The 12,866-nt window shown below is 36.1% G+C and overlaps 1 protein-coding gene across 4 annotated transcripts in view; it reads right to left on the bottom strand.

The window, feature by feature from the left end:
- Positions 1 to 12,866, bottom strand: part of MARK1 (microtubule affinity regulating kinase 1) — a 149,331-nt gene that overhangs the window by 84,160 nt on the left and 52,305 nt on the right. For all 4 annotated transcript variants that reach the window (XM_033196858.1, XM_033196857.1, XM_033196860.1 and 1 more), the window contains exons 2-3: positions 5,857 to 6,060; positions 4,288 to 4,341 (exon numbers count right to left, since the gene is read on the bottom strand). In XM_033196858.1, coding sequence (XP_033052749.1) covers positions 4,288 to 4,341; positions 5,857 to 6,060 — 258 coding nt within the window. The remainder of the gene's footprint in view (positions 1 to 4,287; positions 4,342 to 5,856; positions 6,061 to 12,866) is intronic.

Below are 12,866 nucleotides of genomic sequence, written 5' to 3'. Positions count from 1 at the left end.
TATTTAAACTGTTGATATTTTAGCCAGATATTAATATTATTGGTATCACCTTTAAAACACTTGTTTAAACACCTTTTCCCTCAAAATCCTCATATTTCAGCGTGAAAAGTATACTTCCCACCAATTCTTCATATGATTTTATGTTAAACTCTGTTTTCAATATTTTGTCCAAAACCAAATCAAAATTAAAAGTATCTTGCCGACCACTAATTTCATGGAGAATGAAACAGTGGGTAACTGGGTATTAGGCATAATCTTATTTATTCACATGGCAGTATTATTCCTTGCAGAATATCCCCACCTTTAACCCTCAAAAAAACTCTAGGGGTATTTCATCATTATTGATTAAAAGATATGCAGTCTACATACCATTTCACAAAATAATAATTCTCTTATTACTTATGTTTTTGTTGGCCCAAGTAAGAACTAGCCAAATTGTTCCTTCAAATGATCCACACATGTGACAAGAACTGTATGAAAGAAGTACTCAGCACATAAGTGGTTTTGTTCAGCTATAAAGTGAAATATGCTGTATAGCATGTACATGTGAGAGTAGCTGATATTTCAGTATATGTCCAATAGTAACATTTGTTAAGGAATACTTCCAAAGCACTTCTTCTGCTCGCTCCTTGATAAAAATATTTGTCAATAATTTTGTGATTGGTTTTACAAGTTTGGTTTCTGATAATTTGCTAAAACATATTGGATTCTGAATATTGCTCCCATGGTTCTGTTCTCCTCTCTACCTTTCGTTATGAAATTCTTCAACATGACAAAGATTATTTTGCAGATATTCTGGAAAACTTAATTAGCTTACCAGAGAGGTCTCTGAGCTTTATTCAAAAACTCACAAAAGTTTAAATGGCTTAGGCCACCATTTGACAACATTTTATATAACAGGTAACACACCAGACATGAGTGGTAAATTGATAATTCATTTAATAAAGTCTAATTTTCAGAATTCAATAATTTAAATTTTTTACCCTTTTCCTGTTTGTGTAAAATCACTGTCCTAGCAAAGCGATTCACATTCTATAAAACTTTAACGCAGCAGTCATCTATTATATAATGATGTAATTCTGAGTTGTAGTAAGTCTTGTTTTTATTTTCATTACAGATTTTACTAGTTAGGAAATCACTTCTGAACTACTTAGCCACTTTTGTGAATTTGGAACATAAAATAACACAGTAAAACAATAGAAAATGTAAATTATTAAATAATACACGGAAGATACAAAAATGTTAGCAGAGATTAACTGCACCCTGGTGACTATAAGCTGAGACAGACTTGACACAAACTTTGCCATCTTTGCATAAATTGATGTGTCCGAGTTTCAAAACTAGTGATATCTCTGAGAAAATGATCCTACAACATTTCAAATTTATGAACTATGAAAAATATTGTTTCATTGTTTTGCTTTTCCTTCAACATTAGTAGGCTGTTTAAAAGAACCCCAGGAGGCCGGGTATGGTGGCTCATGCCTGTAATCCCAACACTTTGGGAGGCCGCGGTGGGTAGACCATGAGGTCAGGAGATTGTGACCATCCTCGTCTCTACTAAAAAACAAACAAACAAACAAACAAAAATAATTAGCCGGGTGTGGTGCACGTGCTTGCGGTCCCAGCTACTCAGGAGGCTGAGGCAGGAGAATCGCTTGAGCTTGGGAGGTGGAGGTTGCAGTGAGCCAAGATAGCACCACTGCACTCCAGCCTAGGCAACAGAGAGAGACTCCGTCTCAAATAAAAAAAAAAAAAAAAAACCGGAATCACTAGTATGGTTCATGGACCCTCTTTCTAAAATACATTATTATATGAGGCAGAACTAATGCTTTGAAGAGGAAGAACTAAAAATAGCATCTACCTTAAATACTTTTTAACTATGAAAACTAATTAAATTGGATTCCATTAATTCAAAATATGTAATACAAATAATATGAGCATATTATGGGAACAATATTGAAGCCAGAGATACTTAACAATTCCAAAAACCAAACACGTTTAAGAGCTTTGTATTTTGGCAGTGTTAAGCAGTTGGTGTATCAACTTTAGATTCTTTTATCTATCATTGATGTTTGCAAAGGAAGGCAATAATTCCTATAAATATCTGATACACAGAAGAGGGTAAAGGAGAGGGATCAGCTTAAATTCAGATCAAACCAGAACAAATTTACCCAAACACTTCTAGAAGTGAGATTACAATAAATCCTTATTTCATATCAATGTGCGATAATTACCTGCCTTTTAATGAGTATACCTAAGACATGGAGGCAAATTTTACTATCTTTTTCAATGCTAGGGAAAAATGGATTGTTTTACATTCCATTACTTTTTAGGTCTGACTGACTGGGAGATGCCACTGCCTAAATGGGAAAGGTCAAATGCTGAATGTTCTAAACACATGAGAATTAATGAAGACTTGATCTGTTTTTTCTTCAGAACTTCTAAAAGAAAGTAAATCTATCAACATACATGTAAATCACTTAAAAAACAATCACACACACACAGTGTACTGGCTACATTTAGTGAGTCTTCATTTTTATTTTTATTTTCACAGATTAAAGAAAACAAAATTGTATCTTTTTTTATATGCCTATTTGGAAAAGCAATACTTTATCAACAAGATTAGTAGACTATATGACAGAAATCACTTATCATCAAGAAGTACACATTTTAGTTATTCAGATAAAGAAAGCAACATTCAGTCTCATGTTCACATGTTTCAGTAAGTACAACTTTGTTTATACAACCTTGGAAAAGACAGAGTAGGAGCTGTATTACTGTGTATTCCAGCTAGCACAACAGGCCTGAGTAGTTCTAGATGCCACTTAAAATCACTCAATTTGCTAGGGTAATCCACAGCTAAATACAGGAAAAGTAGAAAAGCTGGTGAGCCACGGACAGGGACACTGCGTATAGTTACGCAGTCTGTGCATTTTAAATGGATTCCCAGCACACGGGTGGGCAAAGACATATCCCACTGTGGTTCCAGCCCAGTAAAAAACAGCATCTTTGCGTAGTTAATTGGTCCAGGGAAGATGTCTTTTTGTCACTTACACAAATGCATCATGGTTAGCAAAAAGACTGGTGCTAGAAGAAGACACTTTCTCCCAGAAGAAACTTAGAATACATTATCTCACATTCACAGAAAAAGAGGAACCCAGCAAAGTTTTCATGTTCTTACTGGGCAGAAATATCAGTGTTATGAAAAGTTAAACTGGTTATCAAATTTTCAAAAGAATCTCCAATAAGTACAAAGGCAGAGCTCTAAGAAGAAATCTGGGACTGAGCCAAATGAGAAGAAAGTTTGAATAACACAAACCTAAATTTTTAATCTAACGCTACAATCATAGCAGATGTAAGCACAGCATACTAACAATTTCTTATAAGATTCTTTCTGTTTTAGGAATTCAAAGTCGTCTGTGTTAAAATTACATATGTGACAATGGTCCCATTATATTCTAATAAAAGTCACAATGTACATTCTCTCACTCGATACAAACCTATCATATATGGCATAAATGTTAAAACATTCGTTTCATTTTTAAAGTACTAAAATGCGCATCTGAGAAAATTTTCTCATTTAAATAATTAATGAAGTAACAGGAAACAGCTTTGGTTTGCTAAGGCAATCCCCATCTTAACTGCTTTCTTTTCTCTCTGTGTTGTTTCATATTTTCATCCTTTAAAGAAACATTCTTATTTTTTACTGTGAATTATCTGAAAGACTAGTCGTTCTTGTGGAAGAAGGAATAAGAGCAAATGAAGCAACACAATGAAACTCACCTATGAACAATATTAACTTCTAACTAGATTTTTAATTAAAAAGCTTACCAGCAAGGTCTCTGTACTTTATCTGAAAATTCACAAAAGTTTAAATGGCTTAGGCCACCATTTGATTTTATATAACAGCTAAGACACCAGATACTATTCATTACGTGGATTATTCGTTTAATATAAGTCTAATTTTCAGAGGTCAATTCTGAATACTTGAAAATACTTCAAAATATTTGAATATTTCAAATCCTGAATATGTATGATACAAGGTTTTATTCTATTGAATAGAAGAGATAAATTTCTTTCATATGGTACATGTATTTAAGTAGTAGATAGTTTTCAAGCAACTACTTGGTAAGTCATAAACATTACATTTTATATCATGTCTTTTCTTCACATATTGATGAAATGTAGAATTGTAGCTAACAGAAAATTTAGAATGACTGATTTTACAGAACATCATATATTAATGATAAACTCACATTCTAATTACTTATTAAATTAATTAAATACCTTTTGTAGACTGGTAGGATTTAGCTGAGTTTTGTCTATTATTTTCACAGCAACCTAAAAAAAAAAAGAATCATTAAACTCTATCTGAAAAATGCATATTTTAATTAATAAAACTTACAAAAAACCCAACTTTTGTTTCATTCCTAACTAGATATCATTTCACTCTTTTTAGATATTCACATAATCAGATAGTAACGTTTTGATAATTTGGCAGCCTTTGAATATACTCCATTGACCCAAGTCTTTAATCTTTTGATTCTGAGCCAATGAAATGAAAGCGTTGGTATTTCTTCTAAGTTTCCTTCTTTAAAGTAAAAATCATCCTGTATCTTAACCTTTCACTCATGATCTTGATAAGCAACAATTATAGGGGGGAAGTGGCTTGTAAACTTGCAGTAAGTTAAATATCATGTGAATAAAACGATTATGCTGGTAGAGAGATTGGATATCCAAGTTCACTTAGAGCAAACTGACAAAACGGACCTGAATATCTAAGGCTCTGCCCAGTATTCCCTGTCTCTGAATGGCTCCTAGGGTCAGAATAGACAGAAGGAACCAAATTCAATGGGAAACGACAATAATATTATATATAGAGCAAAGTGAAAATTTATTAAAAATATTTTTATTGAGTTTTATTTTTGTTTTTTTTGAGACAGGATCTCATTCAGTTGCTGAGGCTGGAGTGCAGTGGCGCTATCACAGTTCGCTGCAGCCTTGACCTCCCGGGCTCAAGTGACCCTCACCTCAAGCTCCCAAGTAGCTGGCACTACAGTTGCACACCACCATGCCTAGTTAATTTTTGTATTTTTTGTAGAGCCGGGGTTTTGCCATGTTGCCCAGGCTGGTCTTGAACTCCTGGCCTCAAGCAATTATGTCCGTCTCAGCCTCCCAAGGTGCTGGGATTGCAGGCATGAGCCACTGCATTGGGCCTGATTAAGATTTTTTTTATATAATGTCCTAATTAGATCTAGTAAACGTTATATAATACAAAATGTTACATGTTTATTCAAATAAAGTCTTTAACCCTAGCATACAGGTATATATACACAATGTACATATGTGCAAGTATATAAATTCTTACTATATAAATACATATAAGTTAAAACACATGAGATTTTAGAAATCCAATTATCTTATTACCTGAGAAAACCACACACACAGAAGTACTTGTTCAATGTAGTCTCTAAACACATACAAATTAGCAAGTGACTTTCTACGTATTTATACCTAACTTATCTCAAGCAGCAAGAACTTTTGTTCCTGAGGGTTGGGCAGCAATGGAAATCAGAAATGTTCACAGAAATCATATAATGAAAGTCAGCATCTGAGGAAAGCTCATCTGCAGCACACCTGATTGATAAGATGCTAATATGTATAATTCTTTTCTAAATATTAAAAGGTCAACCTTTATGCCATGATAAACCTCTGCCTACTAATGTTCCATTCACACATACCCCAGTGTTTACCATATTGAAACTGTCATTTACTCCCAAACATGAGCTATAGGGAAGCTTTAACAAGACTCCAGAGAGGTCCAGGCAGATATTAAAAGGCATTGTGCAAACTTACCTCTCTACCAGTTAGAACGTGTCTTGCCAATTTAACTTTGGCAAAATTTCCCTTCCCTATTGTTTTTTGTAAACGGTAATTTCCAATGTGAGGCTGTTCATCTGTTGCTGATGTAATGGAGTTTCTACACCGGGGGATGTTCTGTCTGCTACTCGACTTGGTAGGCTGGATGTGTGGTTCAGTATATCCATCCACAGATGTATGCTAAGAAAAAGTTTATAAGATTTCATTGTTAAATTATATTATAAAAGGACAAGTAAAAAGGGTACAAATAATTATCATTACCAATTCTTCAATAAAAATATATTGCACTACATCCTTTTAAAGTTTGAGCGTTTTATTTATAATTTCTTCTGGACTTCAGCTCCCTTTACCAGGTAGAGTATAATTGCTTAAAATGAAATATTCAGGCCAGGCATGGTGGCTCACGCCTGTAATCCCAGCACTTTCGGAGGCCAAGGCAGGCGGATCACTTGAGGTCAGGAGTTCAGGACCAGCCTGGTCAATATAGTGAAACTCCGTCTCTACTAAAAACATAAAAATTAGCCGGTTGTGGCGGCACATGCCTGTAATCACAGCTACTTGGGAAGCTGAGGGAGGAGAATCGCTTGAACCTGGGAGGCGGAAGTTGCAGTGAGCCAAGATCACGCCAGTGCACTCCAGCCTGGGTGACAGAGCGGGACTCCATATCAAAAAAATAAAATAAAATGAAATATTCTACATGGCTTTAGGGATATGCCTTCAATTTAAAATTGTAAATAAATATACAGCCAGAAGCCTCACAAACCATTATTCCTTATAAAGGTGTTATCTCTTTAGGTTTGATGACAGTATCGTTCAGGGCTGCTTCATTAAAAAGGCAGAATGTCTTTATTGCCAAGACAACCTCATGGGTATAAATCTCTTTCTCAAAACTAGCCCAGCCATTTGTCATGTTCTTGCTTCCATTTTGGGGGCATATAACTCAAAGAACTGACCAATGAGCAGCCTGCCTCAAGTATACCTATAATTCATTCCTGCCCAACCCCCTCACCCAGTTGATCGTGTCCAAGTGAAAGCTATCTATAGTCCTGCCCAGGTCCATAACCTATCCATTGCATCAGTGCTATTGTGGAGGCAAAGATGTCACTTTGTCTCATGGCCTCACACTAACCTACAACTGCAATGGATAGCTGATCCTGTTCACCTATGGACTCAGCACCTAAATTCCCAGGTCAAGCTGCCTAACCAGCTCTGTTTCACTAGCTGTGATTGTTCCTGTTCTTGTCTAGTTTTGTCTGTATTTTGACATACATGAAGTTTCTAGCAGTTTTTGTGAAAATGTTGAATCACACATGATAAACACAACATCTTTCTCTGGCATCTTAAAAAATTGCTGAAGAAGAGTAAAACAAAATAACAAAGGAAAGGATATCTTTTGTTTGCAAAATAATGCAGAGTTATATTGCCCCACCTATACGAGCAACAGCTTCCTAAAGAATTTTGATCTTAAAGGCAACATTAAAGAGGAATCAATTTACCAATCTCATGCAAAGCATGATTCAAAGTCATTTTTCTATTTGTAACTACTTTTTGTTTTATTTTATGATAATTTTTTAAAACTCAGCTCAGGACTAAGGGTTTTTGCTGGGTCTTACACACCTCTGCAGCTTTTGGCCTCATCCTGTGTTAGATGCACTTTGGTGTATTCTTACCACAACCTGTACTTCCACGTATCACAGCATGCTTTCCATTGTGCTATCATTATACATTTACTTGCCTGTCTCCCGCCACCCTGTTATAAACAATTTTAGGGCAGAGATGTTTTCTTTTCATCTTTACACACTCAGCACATTACAGGTTGCCAGATACACAGGAAGGATTCAATAAAGCAATAGTTTTCACAGTGTTATCCCTGGACCAGCACCACCAGAATCATCTGAGAACTTGTTCAAAATACAAATTCTCTGGTCTTATTCCAGACCTACTGACTATGAAACTCTGGGGGGAGGGTCCAGCACTCCGTGTTTCAACAAGTTCCCCAGGCGATTCTGATGCATGCCAACATTTGAGAACCGCAATGAAAATAATGTAAGGAGGAGTAAAATATAAAGTTACTCACTGGCTCTTGGAGACTTTTCTATTATCTGGGTAGAAACAAGAGATTTTAATTATAGTACTTAATTTCTAAGAGTTAACAGACTGCCATTGTATTTCCTACAACTAGTACTTCTCTACCTGAACTTGTTCTGCAGGGAATGCTGATTTCTCCAGCCTTCAAGAGGTACCTTTTTTTTTTTTTTTTTCTGTGACAGGGTCTTGCTCTGTCACCCAGGCTGGAGTGCAGTGGCATGATCACCGCTCACTGCAGCTTCAAGTGATCCTCCCGCTTCAGCCTCTTGAGTAGCTGGGACTATAAACATGCAACGCAGCTGCCCCTGGCTACTTTAAAAAAAATTTTTTTTCTTTTTTTTTTTTGTAGAGATGGAGTCTCATCATGTTGGCCAAGCTGTTCTCAAACTCCTGGGCTCAAGCAATCCTCCCACCTCAGCCTCCCAGAGTGCTGAGACATAGGCATTAGCCACTGCATCTGGCCATTCATCTTTCAAGATTTAATACGAGTATCCCCTCCACACAGCTTTCTATGTCTTTTCACAGAGATAATTATTCCTCTTTTCTGTTGCTACCTATATACCCAATATATACTTCAACTATTAGAACTCTCACACCATCTTCTAAGTACTTGTCCATGGTCTGTGTTTTCCGCTGACTTAAAGCTCCTAAAACCCCATAACTTAATACAGATAAGGCATTTGATACATACTAACTAAATTGAAGGGATTTAGGATCCTCATACTCCTGGTACCCTTACAGAATGACTTCTGAGGAATGAGTCCATGCTGTCCAGATCTTTGATGCATATAAAAGCAATATGCATTAAAATACTTGAGATGTAACTCAGCTCCTAATGCTGGTTGTAGGCTATATATTGATACTATACTACATTTTGATGGGCTGTATTATTAACCCCAAATTTTCACACCCTTTGCCGTATAACTTTTCCAGGACCCTCCCACTGAGGGGGGACATACTTTCCCACTCTTTGGGTTCAGTCACGATTTTTTTTTTTTAGGCCAATAAAATGAGTTAGAAATGATGGTAGGCAAGTCCCAAGCTAGACTTCAAGAGGTCTTGTTGTGTCTCAACTTGCTCTCTGCCATCACCATAAGAAGGACTTATCCAGGCTGACAGCAGAAGGACGATGAGAAATACATGGAGCAGAGTCACTGCCAGTTAAGCCCAGATTTAATCAACTGCTCCCCAGCTGACTCTGACTCATGAGAAATCATAAATGGTTTTTGGTTTAAGCCACTTAGGTTGGGATGATTTGTTACACAGCAATCTCAGTAGATACACAATGCTATCATTATTTTAAAATTAAAAAGTAAACATAAGAGAAAAGGCAAAAACTTATGAACAATTAAAAGATTCTTATCAGACACGTTTACATTTTAGCAGAGTCTAGAAAGAAAGGAAGAGGGAGGGAGGAAGGAAGGAAGGAAAGAAGGAAAGAAGGAAAGCGAGAAGGAGGAGGGAAGGAGGGAAGGAGAGAAAGAGGAAGGAAAGAAGGAGGGAGGGAGGGAGGAAAGGAAGGAAGGAATGAATGGAGGGAGGAGGGAGAGGGGTAAAGGAGGGGGAAGGAGGGGGAAGAGGGAGGAAGAGAAGAAAAAAAAAAAGAGGAGCTATATACAGCCAATTCCCTAAGGAGAAACCCTTGATTGTAAGCTGCATGGGAGTAGAATCCTTGATTATTTTGCATCCCCATCACCAAATATGGTGTAACATAGAGATTGGCAAACGATTCTGGAGAAATAATATACCCATGGGTCTATAGGCTGTAGCTGGCCAACCCTTGGTGTAACATGTCACATTTTGGGATACAGGTTTAAATTGTTTCTCAATGATTTTTTTTAAAGATCTCCTAGCTCTCAACATTAAACATGATCATTTATACACAATACATTTATATGTCTTAAATAAAAAATCAGGATATACAGCATATATTTTATATTATATTATGCATTCTGAATATATTATGTATTCTGATTATATGATACTCACCAAAACAAATATTTTCAAAAAATTACATTTTTCCTTAGAATTGCTACAGCATCACTTAGGAGACAACCTTTCCTTGGAAGGACTCTTTGAAGTACAGTTTGGGATAGCTGATCTCACTTTCCTGATCAACAGCTTAATTCTCAAATAGAAAATGTGGCAAGAATGTCAATTCAGCTCATGCTAGATTAAACAGTGAATTTAATTTAGAACTACCTCAACCCTAAGGCTGTTAGATAGAAGAAATTATGTTAGCTCAATTACAGCATGTCTATGAATTTTAATTTCTACCATTATCTGAAAACACAAGTTCCAATCCTGTCATTCTTTCTTCAAGTTTTCCACTTAATCCAGTAGACTGTGAATTCCTTCATTCTTTCTGCTGCAGTGGTAATGTGACCCTAAAGCTTGCCCTGAGTGTGCAGTGCAGTCAAAGTAATCAGAGATAATGATTTCATTAGCTCTTCAGTGCTGTATCCTGTGGAGCACCAGACTCAAATTCCTAAGTAATAAGAGATTTTTCCCCGCCTTTAATACTGACTGAAATGAAGTTCTTCTACTCACTGGCTATACATCCTTGGAAATATATATTTAAAAAATTGCAATGTTTTATGACAGCCACTAAATCTGCTTGGTGACTGAATATTCAAATGCTCCTAACAAGTCAGATCACATATTAGACTTGAAGCCTGTCACAGCTCTGCTCTTGGGACTTTGGAATATGCTAATATGCATACCACAACCACTCTTTGGCCAAGTGATATTAGCACCAATACAGATCACTGCAATTTAGAAACAATAACCACACTTTCGTTTCTCAAAGTCATTTTATAAAAAGAGTAGGAAAGTTCTGCTTCCAACGAAGAATAGTTTGTATCTAACTAAACCTATCAGCAGACAAAAATATACTCTGTAGACAAAATATTAAAAACAACTGTTTGAAGGCTCTGAAGAGCCACAAAAAAGGAAGCAAAGTCTTAAGGGAAGTTGATCATTGAATGAAGAAAAATTTCACAATGTAAAATGTGGGTTGTTACAGTTTTGAGCTGGGGGCAAACTCTGGCCCACCTTGCTCCATATGACTTAAACACAAGCAGACAGCAACAGTTTTATTGGCTAAAAAGGAGTCTGAGGATAGGCTTGGGAGCTCATAATATGACTGGAAAGTGAGAGAGAAAACCTTGGGAAAAATGAAGTCATGGAGAAGAAAAATGAAATCTGTATATTAATTGCAGGTGCTTTGCTAAGTCCCAAACTATGTATAAGCAAGAGAACTTCTAAGGAACACATTAGAACAAGGCAGTTAGAAATGTAAGTTAATAAAGTAGGTATCTGGCCTGTTCACCAAAAGGAGGCTGAATTTGAAGTTTGAGTCAAGCCAAATTAACTGTCTGCTAAAGCAAAAATCAACACTTCAGAAGATAATTAAATTCAGAGTCTCTGTAGAGTATCAATGAAAATGTTCAGTATGTAAGTAAAACTTACTAGACACATGAAGGAACAGACAAATATGATTCATCATCAAGAGAAACAATAGTTAACAGAAACAGATCCCAAGATGATCCAGAAGTTAGAATCGGCAGGCTAGAACTTTAAAGCAGATATTATAAATATATTTTTTAAAGTAAAGGAAAATATGGTCACAAAGAACAAGTATATGGAAAATGTTAGCTAAAAAATTAAAATGATCATAAAGAGACAAATGGCAATTCTAGAACTAAATACTACAATATTGAAAAAGAAAAATTCATTGGCTAGAATTACAGTAGACTGCAAAGAAAAAAGGGTCAATGAACTTGAAGACAGATTAACAAAATTTAGCCAATCTTAACAACTGAGACACAGGAAGACTGAATAAAAATAAAGCCTCGGCTGGGCACAGTGGCTCATGCCTGTAATCCCAGCACCCTGGGAGGCCAAGGCAGGTGGATCATGAGGTCAGGAGATTGAGACCATACTGGCTAACATGGTGAAACTCCACCTCTACTAAAAATACAAAAAAATTAGCTGGGCATGGTGGCGGGTGCCTGTAGTCCCAGGTACTCCGGAGGCTGAGGCAGAAGAATGGTGTGAACCCAGGAGGTGGAGTTTGATGTGAGCCCTGATGGTGCCACTGCACTCCAACATGGGTGACAGAGTGAGACTCCGTCTCAAATAAATAAATAAATAAATAAAGTCTCTATGATCTGTGGTGGGTCAATGTCACATAAACTGTCACATGTATAAATGGGGCCCAGAGAAGGAATAAAAGAAAATAGGGTGGAAAAAAAGAACTTGAAGTAATAATGGCCATACAATTCCTCCAAACTGTAAATTCAAAGAAGGATAAATACCAAGAAAAAAAAAAAAAACAAGCCAGTGTAGATCACTGTTAAATTGCTGAAACCATGCTTAGAGGAAAACAAAAACCTTAAAAGGAGTCAGGGAAAAATGACACGTTCACATATAGGGATAACAATACAAATGGCAACTCATTTCTCATTAATCAACAATGGAAGTCAGATGACAACATTTTTAAAGTGCTACAGAAAAATCAAATGCAAGCCAAAATTTATTACCCAGTGAAAACATTCCTCAAAAAAGGCAAAAAATACATTTTTAGATTAACAAAAACTGAAAGAATTTGTTGCCAACAGACATACACTATAAAAAATGCTAAAGAAATGAAAGTAACCATAGAGGGTAAAATGAATCTATACAAATGAATAAAGAGCTCTGGAACTAGAAAATATGTGGGTAAATACAAAACAGTATACATTTTTCCATCTCTTCATTTATTTAAAAGACATATGACTCTTCAAAGCAAAGCATAATACTCTAAGTGGAACTTATAAGCAGAAGTAAGAATATGTGAAAACAAAACTACAGTCAGAGATTTCAGCATTACTCTCTCAATAGCTGAAAGAACAATT

This window comes from Trachypithecus francoisi, unplaced genomic scaffold, assembly GCF_009764315.1.
Source record: "Trachypithecus francoisi isolate TF-2019V2 unplaced genomic scaffold, Tfra_2.0 Lachesis_group5, whole genome shotgun sequence".
Classification (NCBI taxonomy): domain Eukaryota; kingdom Metazoa; phylum Chordata; class Mammalia; order Primates; family Cercopithecidae; genus Trachypithecus; species Trachypithecus francoisi.
The sequence above is the reverse complement of the archived record's forward strand: the minus strand, read 5'-3'. Positions and strand labels throughout refer to the sequence as shown.